This window comes from Bombina bombina, chromosome 4, assembly GCF_027579735.1.
Source record: "Bombina bombina isolate aBomBom1 chromosome 4, aBomBom1.pri, whole genome shotgun sequence".
In the NCBI taxonomy this organism is placed as follows: domain Eukaryota; kingdom Metazoa; phylum Chordata; class Amphibia; order Anura; family Bombinatoridae; genus Bombina; species Bombina bombina.
The window spans coordinates 156,069,139-156,087,710 of record NC_069502.1 but is presented as its reverse complement, the minus strand read 5'-3'; the positions used below and the strand labels follow the sequence as shown (position 1 = coordinate 156,087,710).

Genomic DNA, 18,572 nt, shown 5'->3' with positions numbered 1-18,572 from the left:
GTGAAATCTCAAGAGATCACAGTAAAGAAAAGCTGATTGGCTGAAGGGTAGCTATTCACAGAGTACTTACTATTGTAAACTGAATATTTTATATACTGTATGTATATATATATATATATATATATATATATTTTTTTTAAATGGACTGGGATACTACTTTTAAATTATTCACATGTAAAGATTAAAGGTTGTTGCCTCACCACCAATTCCTTTTAAAAACTTGTGGTTTCCTTAGCATGGGCATTCTGAAGGAATGATATGGCAGTCTATGTGCATATCTCCCTTTTCCCGGTTGATTAATTAAACCCTTCTACTTTGTCTCTCGCCCATCATGTGGACCCAGTTTGCCTTTTCCGTTGTAGAGCTCTTTGTCTTTCTTGTTTTCTATACTGTGTCTTCCTTGATATAATGTAGCACTAGCATCCTTTTGCTTTCTTTTAAACATGAACATTAACATAACACTAATGTTAAATATAAGAATAATAGATAAATACAAATATAGCTAGACAAAATGAACTAAATATAGGGCGGAATAAAAAAAAATATAGCTGAACATGTTTTCTTTGATGCAACATAACATAAATCTAATCAAATTCATGTCCATTATCTATATGGATAAAATGCTCTTCGCACATTTAAAAATGGATATTATTATATGTAGAAATTGTATTCAAAGCCAAGGTCAGCACTCTAGTTGCTAGAAGAGAGTAATATACTGCAAATCATGTTATTGACTGAAGAGGTCATGTTTTCTACTGCAAAATTAGAAATATTAGAAGGATTTTCAAGGTCAATGAATGAACTAAGTAATACATTTGTAGCTTAATAATAGTGAGAGCAATCACACCGCAATGTGACCTTGGAAAGAATGGTGCATTGATCTGTGTACCTGTCCTTTTAATTAGTCAAAGGATAAATAGGACGCTATACCTGGTGCTACTGTCTTTAGCTTCTTCAATAGCTTTATATGTGAATCAGGTTTGATGACACGTTTCACAAACTGAGAGCAGCCACAGTTCTCAAGGAGAGTGTAATAGTACATCAGCCTTTGGAGATCCTTGCCTTCAATGGTAGGATAGACATACTTAGTCATGTGTTCATAAAAAGATGCAGGGTTGGATTTTAAAGTATCAAACAGGCCAAGATTCTGTGCCCTTCCTTCTATTTCTTCTGTAGATAACCTGCAGATAAAACAAAGACAAATATTGGTATTCAACATAGGCTTATACCATAAAAATGCCCTACTGATAGTACAAAGCAATACAAGAGAATTTAGGAGGCAATACAAATCCCTTATTTATTTATACAATTTCCTAGCATAATAATATTTTGTTTCAGGAAGATGAAAACCCCTCATAAGCCTGCTATACCTTCCATGCACTGCGAGAATTCACTCATGTGCACAAAGAATACAGACACAAAACCATTTGTTTTAACAAGCAGATCAAAATCAGTTTCTCGAATACAAATCACAAAGGAAACACACAGGGACTTATTACACTATTTGTTTCTGACACAAATCTCAACTTTTCATAAGAAAGGGTTATATGTGAATATAGACCCATGCCTTTTATTAATAATATTACTTAAGAATATTTGACGTAATGAAAAAAGTAAATATTTATTAATAGACATTAGATGCATGTATTAGTTGGTGTGTGAGAAATGGCACATTTGAGTGGAGTGGAGAACTACTGATTAAATAATAAATACAATTTGTATATTGGGAATGTAAAACAATAACAGTAAACATGTTAATAAGACCATCGGTCTGTGATGTGTCCAGACCTTGGCCAACGTAACCGATTGCCATCTGTGGTGAAGATATTATTATTATTATTATCAGCATTTAATAACAGAGTGCAAACAGATTTTTCAAAGATATAAACACAGTTTCAAAATACAATGGCAACATTAATAAGAGGCAATAAAAGACCAGATCAATGGGTGGTGGGCCCTGCCTGTTAGTTGCTACCTGGTGTATTATAGGGCAATTGTTTGGGTAAAATGATATACTAAGGGGGTACAAGGGGAACTAATAATGGATAAAGATAAACTGGGGTAAGAAACATTACTGTAAATTGTATGCATCTCTGAAGAGTATAGTTTTTCAAGGGATACCTGAAACATTGAAAGATAGTGATGAGTCCTGTGGAGCAAGACTGTAAGTTCCATAAGACTGGAGCACATCTGGAGAAGTACTGTAGAAGGAAATGTAAGGTGGTAACAGAGGAGTGAAGTAGAGCATAGACAGAACAAATGGGATGGGTGGGAGAATATCTACAGATATAGGAGGATGGAGTATTATTAAAGGTCTTGAATGTTAGGGTAAGGATTTTACATTTTATATTCTGGAGGCTATAGGACACCAGTGAGGGGATTGGTAGAGAGGTGAACTAGATGAGGAGCAAATTGCAAGTAAGGTCAGCATGGAAAAGCCTTTCATTACGGACTGTTAAGGAGACAGACAGCAGCTTGTGAGAGGATTAAGGAGGAAGGGGCAGGAATTATCCATGGGCTGGATGTGAGGCGTGAATTAAAGACCTGATTCATATGTGACCACAACAGGGGTAAAGGTGATGATGTTACTGTCAACCGTTACAGAGATTTGGGGGGCAGGGGTCTTGGAAGTTTGCAAGTGTGTTTAGAGATTATTTATTTTCTAATGGAGTCCATTTTATTGTTGAAGTGTTTGGAAAATCTAGAGCTAAGAGTGAGGTGGAATGACAGTTAAAGGCCTTATAAATGGGGGCCTAGTATAAGAGTACTGTACATTCCCTCTTATTAAAGTTGATAAACTCAATTTGTCTTGCTAGCCATTTCTTAATTTAAAATACAGTGTGCTGGGGTGCAGAGATAAAACTATAAAAAATACTTTTGATACTGCCCAAATGCTTGTGAGGTGTGCAACATTTTATGTATACCCTAACTCTGGTGTCAAATCACAATTTCAATGTGGCAATAAATTGAAGCTAAAGGGGAAAAAAAGATCTTATACACCAACTATTAATTTCTTAATTTGGAGAGAAAAAAAAAACACATTCTCCTTACTGCATACTGTATGTATAAGATTAAGATGGCAAAACAAAAAAGTTGCACTACTGGATAATAAACAGATTTTCACAGATAAAAACATAATTTATGCTTACCAGATCAATTCCTTTCCTTCCTGGCAGGGAGAGTCCACGACTTCATTCCTTACTGTTGGAAAATATAACACCTGGCCACTAGGAGGAGGCAAAGACACCCCAGCCAAAGGCTTAAATATCCCTCCCACTTCCCCTATCCCCAGTCATTCTACCGAGGGAACAAGGAAAAGTAGGAGAAACATCAGGGTATAAAAGGTGCCAGAAGAAATAATACAAATAGGGAGCCGCCCATCAAAAACATAAATTACGGGCAGGGTCATGGACTCTCCCTGCCAAGAAGGAAAGGAATTTATCTGGTATGCATAAATTATGTTTTCCTTCCATAAGGCAGGGAGAATCCACGACTTTATTCCTTACTGTTGGGAAAACTATACCCAAACTCCAGAGGAAACTAAATGAAAAAGAGGCGGACTCTGTTCTGAGGGCACCACAGCCTGCAAAACTTTTTTCCCGAAAGCTGCTTTATCACATCAAACTTGTAAAATTTAGAAAAAGAGTGTAAGGAGGACCAGGTAGTCACTTACAAATCTGATCCATTGAGGCTTCGTTCTTAAAAGCCCAGGAGTAAGCCACTGCTCTAGTGGAATGAGCCATAATCCTCTCAGGAGGCTGCCGTCCCGCTGTCTCATAAGCTAAGCGGATGACACTCCTCAACAAGAAAGATAGAGAAGTCATAGTAGCCTTCTGCCCCTTACGCTTCTCCGTATAGATGACAAACAAAGAAGAAGATTGTCTGAAATCCTTAGTAGCCTGAAGATAGAACTTCAAGGCACAAACCACATCTAGATTGTGAAGTAAACATTCCTTCGCTGAAGAAGGATTAGGACACAAGGAAGTAACAACAATCTCTTGAATAATGTTACGATTCGACACCACCTTACGGAGGAACCCTAATTTAGTACGTAAAAACCGCCTTATCAGCATGAAAAAAAAAACAGATAAGGGGGTCACATTGCAAAAGCAGAAATCTCAGAAACTCTGCGTCCAGAGGCAATAGCCAACAAAAAAAAGAACCTTCCAAGATAACAATTTAATGTCAACTGTATGCATAGGCTCAAACGGAGCCTGCTGCAAAACACCAAGAAAAAGAGTGAGCCTTAACAAAGGACTGCACATCCGGATGCTCATCCAATCTTTTGTGCAGTAATACCGACAGGGTCGATATTTGTCCCTTCAGAGAACTAGCAGATAAACCCTTCTCCAGTCCATCCTGGAAAAAACATAACATTCTGGCAACCTTAACCTTATGCCAGGAAAAGATTTTGATGAACGAAGGGACCATGTATCAGCAGATCTCTGCGACAAGGTAATCTCTACTGAGATGAGGACATCCCCACCATATCCGCAAACAACCTCCTTTGCGGCCACGACGGAGCAATAAGAATCACTGATGCTCGCTCCTGCTTGATGCGACCCACCACACGAGGGAGAAGCGGTAAAGGAGGAAAAAGATATATGAGTCTGAACCTCCAAGGTACTGATAGGGCATCCATCAATTCCGCCTGTGGATCCCTCGATCTCGACCCGTACCTGGGTAGTTTGGTATTGAGGCGGGATGCAATGAGATATATCTCCGGTGTCCCCCACTCGCTGCATATCTCTGCAAACACCTCTGGGTGGAGAGACCATTCCCCTGGGTGAAAGGATTGCCTGCTGAGGAAGTCCGCTTCCCAGTTGTCCACACCTGGAATGTGGATCGCTGACAACGAACATCCGTGAGTCTCCGCCAACTTTAGTATCTGAGATACTTCTCTCATCGTCAAGGAACTTCTCGTTCCCCCCCCTGATGGTTGATGTAGGCAACCAAGGTTATATTGTCTGATTGGAATCTGATAAACTGGGACGAACCCAGAAGGGGCCAAGCCTTCAAGGCATTGAAGATTGCCCATAGTTCAAAAATATTGATCGGAAGGGAGGACTCCTCCTGAGTACAAAGACTTGTACCGTCTTGGCACCCCAAACAGCTCCCCACCGGAAAGGCTTGCGTCCGTAGTCACAATCTCCCAGGATGGTTTCAAGAAGCACGTGCCTTGGGGCAGATGATCTGGACAGAGCCACCAAGAAAGCAAGTCTCTCGACATGTTGTCCAGTCCTATAGTGACGAAAGGCAAATAATGACTGGGGGATAGGGGAAGTGGGAGGGATATTTAAACCTGTGGCTGGGGTGTCTTTGCCTTCTCCTGGTGGCCAGGTGTTGTATTTCCCAACAGTAAGGAATTAAGTTGTGGACTCTACCTGGAAGGAAAAAAGATAATAAATAAAATGCAATTAATATAAACAGGGATGTCAGATGAATCCAATAACACGTATCACTTTTTTTATAATGAGTAAATATCTATTACAGATGGGATTATTTTGTTAGGTGTAGCCTGTGATTAATAAAATCGTTATCCATAAGCAGTTCAGCAAAATTATCTTGTCCGAACAGACAATCAATATCTTGCAGTGCAAAGGAGTATCAAATGCTGAAACATATATCTATTATGGTCTGATAACCAACGTTAAGATCAATATTCTATTTTTATTCTCAATTAGAATCATATCTTTAAATATTCATCATTTTTAAAGAAATACATTAAAATGAACAGTGCTTGTATAGTTACATTCTACTTATAGAATAGAATCACATTAATAATTTCTGCAGAAGCCTGAAATATGGTTCTTTAATTCCTCTAGGGTAGATTACATTACCAGTAATTAGCTAAGCAATAATGAAGTGTGCCTTAGTTGTACAGTGAGGGATCAATAAATAGATTAACATAATTTACAATTATGTCAGTAATAAAGAAACATATTCTGGCAATGAAAAAACATAATTTATGCTTACCTGATAAATTCCTTTCTTCTGTTGTGTGATCAGTCCACGGGTCATCATTACTTCTGGGATATAACTCCTCCCCAACAGGAAATGCAAGAGGATTCACCCAGCAGAGCTGCATATAGCTCCTCCCCTCTACGTCAGTCCCAGTCATTCGACCAAGAATCAACGAGAAAGGAGTAACCAAGGGTGAAGTGGTGACTGGAGTATGATTTAAAAGATATTTACCTGCCTTAAAACAGGGCGGGCCGTGGACTGATCACACAACAGAAGAAAGGAATTTATCAGGTAAGCATAAATTATGTTTTCTTCTGTTATGTGTGATCAGTCCACGGGTCATCATTACTTCTGGGATACCAATACCAAAGCAAAAGTACACGGATGACGGGAGGGATAGGCAGGCTCATTATACAGAAGGAACCACTGCCTGAAGAACCTTTCTCCCAAAAATAGCCTCCGAAGAAGCAAAAGTGTCAAATTTGTAAAATTTGGAAAAAGTATGAAGCGAAGACCAAGTTGCAGCCTTGCAAATCTGTTCAACAGAGGCCTCATTCTTAAAGGCCCAAGTGGAAGCCACAGCTCTAGTGGAGTGAGCTGTAATTCTTTCAGGAGGCTGCTGTCCAGCAGTCTCATAGGCTAAACGTATTATGCTACGAAGCCAAAAAGAGAGAGAGGTAGCAGAAGCTTTTTGACCTCTCCTCTGTCCAGAATAAACGACAAACAGGGAAGAAGTTTGGCGAAAATCTTTAGTTGCCTGCAAGTAGAACTTGAGGGCACGAACTACATCCAGATTGTGTAGAAGACGTTCCTTCTTTGAAGAAGGATTTGGACACAAGGATGGAACAACAATCTCTTGATTGATGTTCCTGTTAGTGACTACCTTAGGTAAGAACCCAGGTTTAGTACGCAGAACTACCTTGTCTGAGTGAAAAATCAGATAAGGAGAATCACAATGTAAGGCTGATAACTCAGAGACTCTTCGAGCCGAGGAAATAGCCATTAAAAACAGAACTTTCCAAGATAACAATTTTATATCAATGGAATGAAGGGGTTCAAACGGAACACCCTGTAAAACGTTAAGAACTAAGTTTAAACTCCATGGCGGAGCAACAGCTTTGAACACAGGCTTGATCCTAGCTAAAGCCTGACAAAAGGCCTGGACGTCTGGATTTTCTGACAGACGCCTGTGTAACAAGATGGACAGAGCTGAAATCTGTCCCTTTAATGAACTAGCTGATAAACCCTTTTCTAAACCTTCTTGTAGAAAAGACAATATCCTAGCGATCCTAACCTTACTCCAGGAGTAACCTTTGGATTCGCACCAGTATAGGTATTTACGCCATATTTTATGGTAAATCCTTCTGGTAACAGGCTTCCTAGCCTGTATCAGGGTATCAATAACCGACTCAGAAAAACCACGTTTTGATAAAATCAAGCGTTCAATTTCCAAGCAGTCAGCTTCAGAGAAGTTAGATTTTGATGTTTGAATGGACCCTGTATCAGAAGGTCCTGTCTTAGAGGTAGAGACCAAGGCGGACAGGATGACATGTCCACTAGATCTGCATACCAAGTCCTGCGTGGCCATGCAGGCGCTATTAGAATCACTGATGCTCTCTCCTGTTTGATTTTGGCAATCAATCGAGGAAGCAGCGGGAAGGGCGGAAACACATAAGCCATCCCGAAGTTCCAAGGTGCTGTCAAAGCATCTATCAGAACCGCTCCCGGATCCCTGGATCTGGACCCGTAGCGAGGAAGTTTGGCGTTCTGGCGAGACGCCATGAGATCTATCTCTGGTTTGCCCCAACGTCGAAGTATTTGGGCAAAGACCTCCGGATGAAGTTCCCACTCCCCCGGATGAAAAGTCTGGCGACTCAAGAAATCCGCCTCCCAGTTCTCCACTCCCGGGATGTGGATTGCTGACAGGTGGCAAGAGTGAGACTCTGCCCAGCGAATTATCCTTGATACTTCCATCATTGCTAGGGAGCTTCTTGTCCCTCCCTGATGGTTGATGTAAGCTACAGTCGTGATGTTGTCCGACTGAAACCTGATGAACCCCCGAGTTGTTAATTGGGGCCAAGCCAGAAGGGCATTGAGAACTGCTCTCAATTCCAGAATGTTTATTGGAAGGAGACTCTCCTCCTGATTCCATAGTCCCTGAGCCTTCAGAGAATTCCAGACAGCGCCCCAACCTAGTAGGCTGGCGTCTGTTGTTACAATTGTCCAGTCTGGCCTGCTGAATGGCATCCCCCTGGACAGGTGTGGCCGATAAAGCCACCATAGAAGAGAATTTCTGGTCTCTTGATTCAGATTCAGAGTAGGGGACAAATCTGAGTAATCCCCATTCCACTGACTTAGCATGCACAATTGCAGCGGTCTGAGGTGTAGGCGTGCGAAAGGTACTATGTCCATTGCCGCTACCATTAAGCCGATCACCTCCATGCATTGAGCTACTGACGGGTGTTGAATGGAATGAAGGACACGGCATGCATTTTGAAGCTTTGTTAACCTGTCTTCTGTCAGGTAAATCTTCATTTCTACAGAATCTATAAGAGTCCCCAAGAATGGAACTCTTGTGAGAGGAAAAAGAGAACTCTTCTTTTCGTTCACTTTCCATCCATGCGACCTTAGAAATGCCAGAACTAACTCTGTATGAGACTTGGCAGTTTGAAAGCTTGAAGCTTGTATTAGAATGTCGTCTAGGTACGGAGCTACCGAAATCCCTCGCGGTCTTAGTACCGCCAGAAGGGCACCCAGAACCTTTGTGAAGATTCTTGGAGCCGTAGCCAATCCGAATGGAAGAGCTACAAACTGGTAGTGCCTGTCTAAGAAGGCAAACCTTAGATACCGGTGATGATCTTTGTGGATCGGTATGTGAAGGTAAGCATCTTTTAAATCCACTGTGGTCATGTACTGACCCTTTTGGATCATGGGTAAGATTGTCCGAATAGTTTCCATTTTGAACGATGGAACTCTTAGGAATTTGTTTAGAATCTTTAAATCTAAGATTGGCCTGAAAGTTCCCTCTTTTTTGGGAACCACAAACAGGTTTGAGTAGAACCCTTGTCCTTGTTCCGACCGCGGAACCGGATGGATCACTCCCATTAATAACAGATCTTGTACACAGCGTAGAAACGCTTCTTTCTTTATCTGGTTTGTTGACAACCTTGACAGATGAAATCTCCCTCTTGGGGGAGATAATTTGAAGTCTAGAAGGTATCCCTGAGATATGATCTCTAGTGCCCAGGGATCCTGAACATCTCTTGCCCAGGCCTGGGCGAAGAGAGAAAGTCTGCCCCCCACTAGATCCGGTCCCGGATCGGGGGCTCTCGGTTCATGCTGTCTTTGGGGCAACAGCAGGTTTCCTGGCCTGCTTGCTCTTGTTCCAGGACTGGTTAGGCTTCCAGCCTTGCCTGTAACGAGCAACAGCTCCTTCCTGTTTTGGTGCAGTGGAGGTTGATGCTGCTCCTGTTTTGAAATTCCGAAAGGGACGAAAATTAGACTGTCTAGCCTTAGCTTTGGCTTTGTCTTGAGGTAGGGCGTGGCCCTTACCTCCTGTAATGTCAGCGATAATTTCTTTCAAACCGGGCCCAAATAAAGACTGCCCCTTGAAAGGTATATTAAGTAATTTGGACTTAGAAGTAACATCAGCTGACCAGGATTTTAGCCACAGCGCCCTACGTGCCTGTATGGCGAATCCTGAGTTCTTAGCCGTAAGTTTGGTTAAATGTACTACGGCCTCCGAAATGAATGAATTAGCTAGTTTAAGGACTCTAAGCCTGTCCGTAATGTCGTCTAGCGTAGATGAACTAAGGTTCTCTTCCAGAGACTCAATCCAAAATGCTGCCGCAGCCGTAATCGGCGCGATACATGCAAGGGGTTGCAATATAAAACCTTGTTGAACAAACATTTTCTTAAGGTAACCCTCTAATTTTTTATCCATTGGATCTGAAAAAGCACAGCTATCCTCCACCGGGATAGTGGTACGCTTAGCTAAAGTAGAAACTGCTCCCTCCACCTTAGGGACCGTTTGCCATAAGTCCCGTGTGGTGGCGTCTATTGGAAACATTTTTCTAAATATCGGAGGGGGTGAGAACGGCACACCGGGTCTATCCCACTCCTTAGTAACAATTTCAGTTAGTCTCTTAGGTATAGGAAAAACGTCAGTACTCGCCGGTACCGCAAAGTATTTATCCAACCTACACAGTTTCTCTGGTATTGCAACGGTGTTACAATCATTGAGAGCTGCTAAGACCTCCCCTAGTAATACACGGAGGTTCTCCAATTTAAATTTAAAATTTGAAATATCTGAATCCAATCTGTTTGGATCAGAACCGTCACCCACAGAATGAAGCTCTCCGTCCTCATGCTCTGCAAGCTGTGACGCAGTATCAGACATGGCCCTAGTATTATCAGCGCACTCTGTTCTCACCCCAGAGTGATCACGCTTGCCTCTTAGTTCTGGTAATTTAGACAAAACTTCAGTCATAACAGTAGCCATATCTTGTAACGTTATCTGTAATGGCCGCCCAGATGTACTAGGCGCCATAATATCACGCACCTCCCGGGCGGGAGATGCAGGTACTGCCGCGTGAGGCGAGTTAGTCGGCATAACTCTCCCCTCGCTGTTTGGTGAAATTTGTTCACATTGTACAGATTGACTTTTATTTAAAGTAGCATCAATACAGTTAGTACATAAATTTCTATTGGGCTCCACCTTGGCATTGGAACAAATGACACAGATATCTTCCTCTGAGTCAGACATGTTTAACACACTAGCAATAAACTTGCAACTTGGTTATAATCTTTTTTAGCAAAAACGTACTGTGCCTCAAAGAGGTACTAAACGATTAAATGACAGTTGAAATAATGAACTGAAAAACAGTTATAGCATCAAACTTTAAAACAACATAACTTTTAGCAAAGGTTTGTTCCCATTAGTAAAATAACAATCATTAAATTTGACATAAAAATTACAGAGCAACGTTTTTATTCACAGTCAATATAAAATTCTCACAGCTCTGCTGAGAGAATCTACCTCCCTCCAAAGAAGTTTGAAGACCCCTGAGATCTGTCAGAGATGAACCGGATCATGCAGGAAATATAAGAGTAACTGACTGGAATTTTTTGATGCGTAGCAAAGAGCGCCAAAAACGGCCCCTCCCTCACAGCAGTGAAGAGAAACGAAACTGTCACAATTAAAAGCAAACAACTGCCAAGTGGAAAATAATGCCCAAATATTTATTCACTCAGTACCTCAGCAATGTAAACGATTCTACATTCCAGCAAAAACGTTTAACATGATAATTACTTATTAAAAGGATTAGTGACTTTTAACAGAGTAGTTCCGGTGAAATACCATCCCCAGAATACTGAAGTGTATACATACATGTCATTATAACGGTATGGCAGGATTTTCTCATCAATTCCATTCAGAAAATAAAAACTGCTACATACCTCAATGCAGATTCATCTGCCCGCTGTCCCCTGATCTGAAGCTTTTACCTCCCTCAGATGGCCGAGAACAGCAATATGATCTTAACTACTCCGGTTAAAATCATAGTAAAAAACTCTGGCAGATTCTTCCTCAAACTCTGCCAGAGAAGTAATAACACGCTCCGGTGCTATTGTAAAATAACAAACTTTTGATTGAAGTCATAAAAACTAAGTATAATCACCATAGTCCTCTCACACATCCTATCTAGTCGTTGGGTGCAAGAGAATGACTGGGACTGACGTAGAGGGGAGGAGCTATATGCAGCTCTGCTGGGTGAATCCTCTTGCATTTCCTGTTGGGGAGGAGTTATATCCCAGAAGTAATGATGACCCGTGGACTGATCACACATAACAGAAGAAATACATTCTGACATTTTGGAACTATTTATATTGGACCTAACTTAATGCACAATGCAGCTCCTTTTGTCACATAAGAAGATACATCACAAGTCATTTACTGAAAGAGACAACATGGGGTCATATTAAAGGACCACTCCATGCAGTAGAATTTCATAATTTAAAAGTACATAATAAAAAGACAATGCAATAACACTTATTTTAAAAATATTTCTGACAAATTTATTTTTTCTCCCATTTTCAGGCCGTCTGTATCATATGACAGACAACAACCAATCACAGACTAGTATACGTATACCCTGTGAGCTTGTGTACATGCTCAGTAGGATCTTGTTCCCTAGGAAGTGTGAATATAAAAAGATTTGATAACGGAAGTAAATCAATAAGTGTCTTAAAACTGCACGCTCTATCTGAATCATGAGAGTTTATTTTGACTTGAGTGTCCCTATAACCCCTTAATGACCAATAAAGGGACCATTGAGCAATCTGAAGCTACATCCTTAAGGGATTAAGTAAGATAATTTATAAAGAGGATCTATACACATTGGAAAGTGCTTTATAAATAAAAAATAAAAAAAGTTGAAACTGTTAAGAAATAATTTTGCTGCCGTCAATAATACAACGAATAATGCAACTGCATGTATAGATAAAATAATTGTGAATATGAATTAAAGAAATGGCCAAAATATGTATGTTATGCTGTAGAAAACTGAATTGATTTATATCTGTTAACGTACACTGTAATGTAGAACTGAAAGTCTGTGGCAAGATAAATACACACTTAGCATTAAAAAAGGTGAAAGTGCAGTTAAATTAAAACAGCTATAGGCAAATTAAACAGTACTAATTGCGTTTCTGTTGTGGTCTTTTCCTTTCCATAAATTATTAGAAAATAAACCTTAGGAGATTTTATAGGAAAATTAAGAAAACAGCTTTGGGTTAAAAAAGCGAACAATAAAAATGACATGGCATAAACAATGCAGAAAAAAAAATTCACTAATAGTCAAACAAAAAGAAAATAGATGAAAAGGACCTAAAGTCGATGTGCATATTATATTCTTTGACACACTAAAATGAATGATATATATATATATATATATATATATATATATATATATATATATATATATATATATATATATATATATAAATATATATATATATATATATGAATTATAAAATAAAGACCTGCACTCCAATTCTCAAATATTGAGTACGCAGCCACCAGGGTGCTATATCACGAAAGTATACAAAGCCACATAATAAGATAGCACTCACTGGATAAAAATAAAACTTAGCTTTTATTGTAGAATTTCAGAGGTTAAAACGGTCCCATAACATTTCGGTGCCAACCAGCACCTTTATCAAATGGATCAGTCAGTTCCTTCAGGCAGATGACATAGCCTGACATCCAAAGAAAAAACAGTTTTTTTTCTTTGGCCCTCTCTGCATCGACAACTCTGCAATTCTATTTCTGCAGTGCCCCACTCGTGGGGCATGCAGAAATAACGCAATCTCGCTATTTTGAGCGAGATTGCGGCAGAGAGAAGCCCAGGTTGGTCGTTAAGGGGGTAATAACTCCTGAAGGGTTAGCGTGCAAGTTATAAATCTTTTCTTCTTTAATCTCTATTGAAGTCTATGGGGGAATAAGTAAATGTGGTCATAATAATCTTAGTCATTTGTTTAGGGTTTCGCTAGAGCGCAAACCTTATTTTTTTTTTTTTTATTGTAATGTGTGTACTACGCAATGCACGAAAAAAGCTTATTTCTAGTGAAGTACGTTGTAACTACAAAGTACATTCATGTTAACAGCAACACCATGAAAATGGAAATTTAAACAAACTGTAATGCTAAAAAAGAACACTTACCCACTGTCGGAGAATAAATATTCCAAGTGTATCATGTAAACTTCCCAAAGTGGCACTTGGTATCGTTGAGCCAAAGAAAGAGAAATTGTGTACACATTGTCTTCAAGTGTCCTGGACAGAAAAAAACAAAACACATTTAAAAAAAAACAGTATTTAGATCATATACTTCTTAATAAAGGGTGAAGAAAAAAGCATAAAACACAGTTTAGTATTTAGAAAAATTATATTACAAAAAAAAAAAAAACTGCATGAAACTTCACATACACAATACCGTATACACTACACTAGTAGCGGACCGACTCAACAGAGGGCCCTGGTGCAAAACCTTTTTTTAACCCCCCCCTCCTCAAGGTACCTAAGTAGTAAGCAATAGTAATAATATGCATCTCCATAATGATTTTGAGTATAAATGTACAGTGTAGATAAGATAGACCTACAACCTGCACTAATAAAAGCCTATCTTGCATTAGGATTGTACCCATTCTGCACACCTCTATGTATAGACTGGTCGCTATGGCCCCCCAGCACTTGGACCCTGGTGCCACTGCACCTGCTGCACAAATGGTAGTTCTGCCCCTGCACTACCCCTTTAGGGTCTAAGTCAAAACTGATAAACATATATTCTATTTAACAATAATGCCAGGATTTCCATGATTTATATATTTTTATTTTTACTGATAAAATAAAAAAATATAAATAATGTGTGTGTGTGTATATATATATATATATATATATATATATATATATATATATATATATATATATATATATATATATATATATATATATATATAAAACTTTTGTCCAGAATTTGGATAGAACATACAATTTTAAACAACTTTCCAATTTACTTCTTTTATCAAATATGCTGCATTCTCTTGTTATCCTTACATTACTGGCAGCTAGCTGAACACAACTAGCTAGCCAATCACAAGAGACAAATTTGTGCAGGCACCAATCAGCAGCACGCTCCCACTAGTGTAGGATATGCACCTATTCTTTTTCAAAAAGGGATACCAAGAGAACGAAGCACATTTGAAAATACAAGTGAATTTAAAAGTGTCTTAAAATAAGATGCTCTATCTGAATCATGCAGGTTTAGTTATGACTTTCCTATCTCTTTAGCACTGAACAGTAAGGGAATAAATGCTACTAGTCTGAAGGGAAAAAGTTACAAGACGTCTGAATATGAGCTAGGCAAAAGCATATTTCTTATACATCAGCGGCAATTTCAGTAAACCAGGATGTGTGTGTTTGGATTTTTATGACCATATTGCAGTACTTATTGTATATGGATATTTATCTGTTTCCTGTTTTTGAAAAAGCTAATTTTATAGCAGCATTCAGCTAAAGTCGGCTTAATATTTACAGGCATTGTTTACTCTCATATTTACATTGTGTACACTAAGTGTTGATGGACGTAATATATCTCAAATGCTGAACAAGTAGTGCAACAACACAAGTGAATGATAAAAAAAACATACTAGTGTTTGTGTGAAGTTAACATACTACGCAATAAGAAATTCTATCCTGTGCATTCCTCCAACCCTTCTTTTACACTCTGCAATATATAGCTACTTTTCTGGGGAAAAAAACATATACAGCATAAATCAAGCACTAAAAATGCTAGGGCTGATTTTAAATGGTCATTTGTTAACAAATAGATTCCAATACACTTAAAAGAAATAATGTCATGATAACATGTGTGTGTATGTATGTATGCGACTGTGTGTGTATTTATGCATGTGTGTGTGTGTATGTATGCGACTGTGTGTGTATTTATGCATGTGTGTGTGTATGTATGTGTGTGTATGTATGCGAATGTGTGTGTATTTATGCATGTGTGTATGTATGTTTGTGGAACCAGGAAATTACAGACCTTGTTACTACAGCATGGGGGGGGGGTAAACAGTGTCACTATACAGTACCACTATATACAGTACGGGAGGGCTGGACCATGTCACAGACTACTGTGGTCACTTTATAAAGTACTGGGGCGGGTAGAGTCATGCCGGCCATCTCACCGGCAGATTACAGACTGTGTCACTAACTCACTATATACAGTAATAAGGGGGTCAGACCATCTCACAGACTGTGGGCACAAGGTACCTCCTTTTGCAGACTTGTAATCTGATTCACATTTTTTTTTACTTTTCCTTGTTAAATGTTAAAAAAAAAAGATATGTATCAAGTTCAACTTTTTTGGGGGGGTCAGGGGGGCTTTTCTTAGATTCTAGCACCTGGGCCCTGTGGTTTCTAGTTATTTCTCTGCTGGATATATATATATATATATATATATATATATATATATATATATATATATATATATATATATATATATATATATACATACACACACTCTGCCAGTATCATACTGACACTCAACATTCGACTTAAAGGGACATAAAACCCCAAAAATATATTTCATGATTCAGATAGAGAATACAATTTTAAGCAACTTTCTAATTTACTTCTATTATCTAAATCGTTTCATTCTCTTGGTATAATTTGTTGAAGGAGCAGCAAAACACTAATGGTTTCTAACTGAACACATGGGTGAGCCAATCACAATCGGTATATATATATATATATATATATATATATATATATATATATATATATATATATATATACACACACAGTATATATGCAGCCACCAATCAACAGGTAGAACCTAGGTTCTCTGTTGCTCCTGAGTTTGCCTAGATAAACCTTTCAGCAAAAGTATAACAAGAGAAGGAAGCAAATGAAATAATAGAAGTATACTGGAAAGATGTTTATGTTTGTGATAATGTAAATAGGATTAAATGCTTAGCATTGCGTTACAAATAATTTATTTGTATTCTTCTAGGTCTCAGAGTATTAGAAGTGATGGCCTTTACTCACCACTAGATGGAGCTGTGAATTTTTGAATGTTTGCATCTGATTGCTAATAATGATTAATGTACACCTGTAACAGGTAATAGTCTCCTCCCCAGTTGGGTATATGTGTGGTTGTTAGGCCTTGTTTTTATCTCACATGATTAAGGTCTTTTGACCAAAACGTTGTGCTGTGTTTTTGTTGATGTCCAAATAAAACAACTTTGAACTACAGTCGTTGTGGTGCAGTTCCTTCTTTGGATGTATCCTTGTAATGTACACCCAGATGAATTTACAGACAGATTATAAAAGGAGTGCAAAATATAGTTTACACTGAATCGATATTTGCGCTCCACTTTGTATTACCAGCGCACGCAAATGTGCGCTGGTATTACGAGTTGGGTGCAATGCGAACGCGACCTTGCGCTTCCATAGGCTCCAATGGGAGCCTCGTTCTCATGCCATCATACAGCACAGAATCTAAGCGCAATGAAGGGAGTAAGTTGTGCAGCACATTTAAATATATATATATACACACATATTAACACATAAATCTATATGTATATAAGCATATACATATACACTGTATTTATTGAGAACACAGTTCCCATAGACCACAATGTAAATCCAGTTTTAGTGCCTGACACTTTTAATCCCTTATAAAAGCTTAATGCAGTTATTTAAAAAAAATAAAAATGCTTTTTTTTATTAAAACAAAAACCCCACAAAATTTTGGGGGGCAATTGAGGGTAATTTAGAAAATTAACCATAGATTTGATTGGCTTTATCTCTCTTTACTTTCTGTTTCCTTTTTTAAATTTCCCACTTCACTTTTTCTCCACTCTCATATTCTCCCTTTCCTATTTCCTTTCTCTCTTCTTCTCTTTCTCATTACTCTTCTTTCTCTCTCTCCTCTGTTAACGTTTCCCTCTATTCAGACATACATTTGTGTATACACTATTATTATTAATAATAATACTAATAATAATAAAAAACAACAATATGTTTACAGACATCCACATGTGTCCTGCAATGTAAATGTTACAGATGAACATGTATTGTTCTCAGTAAAATAGCTGAAGCCCATTCCACCCACATAAAAGCTTACAAAGTATTGCAGAGCAATGTGTCGTGTGCCCTTTAGCAACAGCAGTTTTAAAGCTGTCACTTGCTGCTGTCTGGCAGAAAAATATGGATAGCTTTCAAACTCAGAAACCTAAATAGGCTGAAGCCTTTCAATACTCTTCCAAAAAAAGTGCCTGTGAAAATGGCTTCTATTTTGCCTTAAGAGAAATTGTGTAGGAGAAAACACATTTGCTTCAAATAACAACCAAGCTATTTCCAAGGAAATAAAGAATGAAAGCACCACATAAACTATTGCACACATTAGGAGCTAATGGTCTGAAAACACTGATATTCAAACCGTATTGAACTTTCTTGGTGTTCACTTTTTTTTAAAATTTCTTTTATATTATATATTAACTTTTATTTTGTTTTTTCTTAGTAAAACTATAAGGATAAATGACTAAGATAGCCTTTGATGTTTTTAATTAAACCCCAGAGCAGAGTAAAGTAAATGTTATCTTATATTACTGGTAGGGTTGCCAGCTGTCCTTCAAAAAAATACTGGTTAGCCAGCAGATAAACGGGGGGGGGGGGGGGGGGCACACATTTATTTTAGATATATATAAAAATATAATATAAGTCCACTTTATGGGTTACATGTACAAGGACAGGCACTTTAGAGAAAAAATCACATACATACATGGTAAATATACATATATACCAAATTTTCTAGGGGGGTGACATTTTTTTAATTTATCATTTACATACACATGATTTTTATATATATATATATATATATATATATATACAAACACACAGATATACATATATACAGTATATATAAAAGATCATAAATTAAGCCGGCAGAGACTTTCTTCTGTTTAAAAAGTCCAAGTTTATTCAACAAATTTATAACCTTTTCTAAAGAACTTTTCCCTACTAAGCTGAACATTTTCGGGTCCG

General features: G+C 38.3%; 1 protein-coding gene across 3 annotated transcripts in view; it reads right to left on the bottom strand.

Annotated features, from left to right (window-relative positions):
• NBAS (NBAS subunit of NRZ tethering complex) overlaps nt 1–18,572 on the bottom strand; it is a 1,903,611-nt gene that overhangs the window by 529,716 nt on the left and 1,355,323 nt on the right. For all 3 annotated transcript variants that reach the window (XM_053709663.1, XM_053709664.1, XM_053709665.1), the window contains 2 exons: nt 13,686–13,796; nt 931–1,181 (listed from right to left, as the gene is read on the bottom strand). In XM_053709663.1, the coding sequence (XP_053565638.1) occupies nt 931–1,181; nt 13,686–13,796 (362 nt within the window). The remainder of the gene's footprint in view (nt 1–930; nt 1,182–13,685; nt 13,797–18,572) is intronic.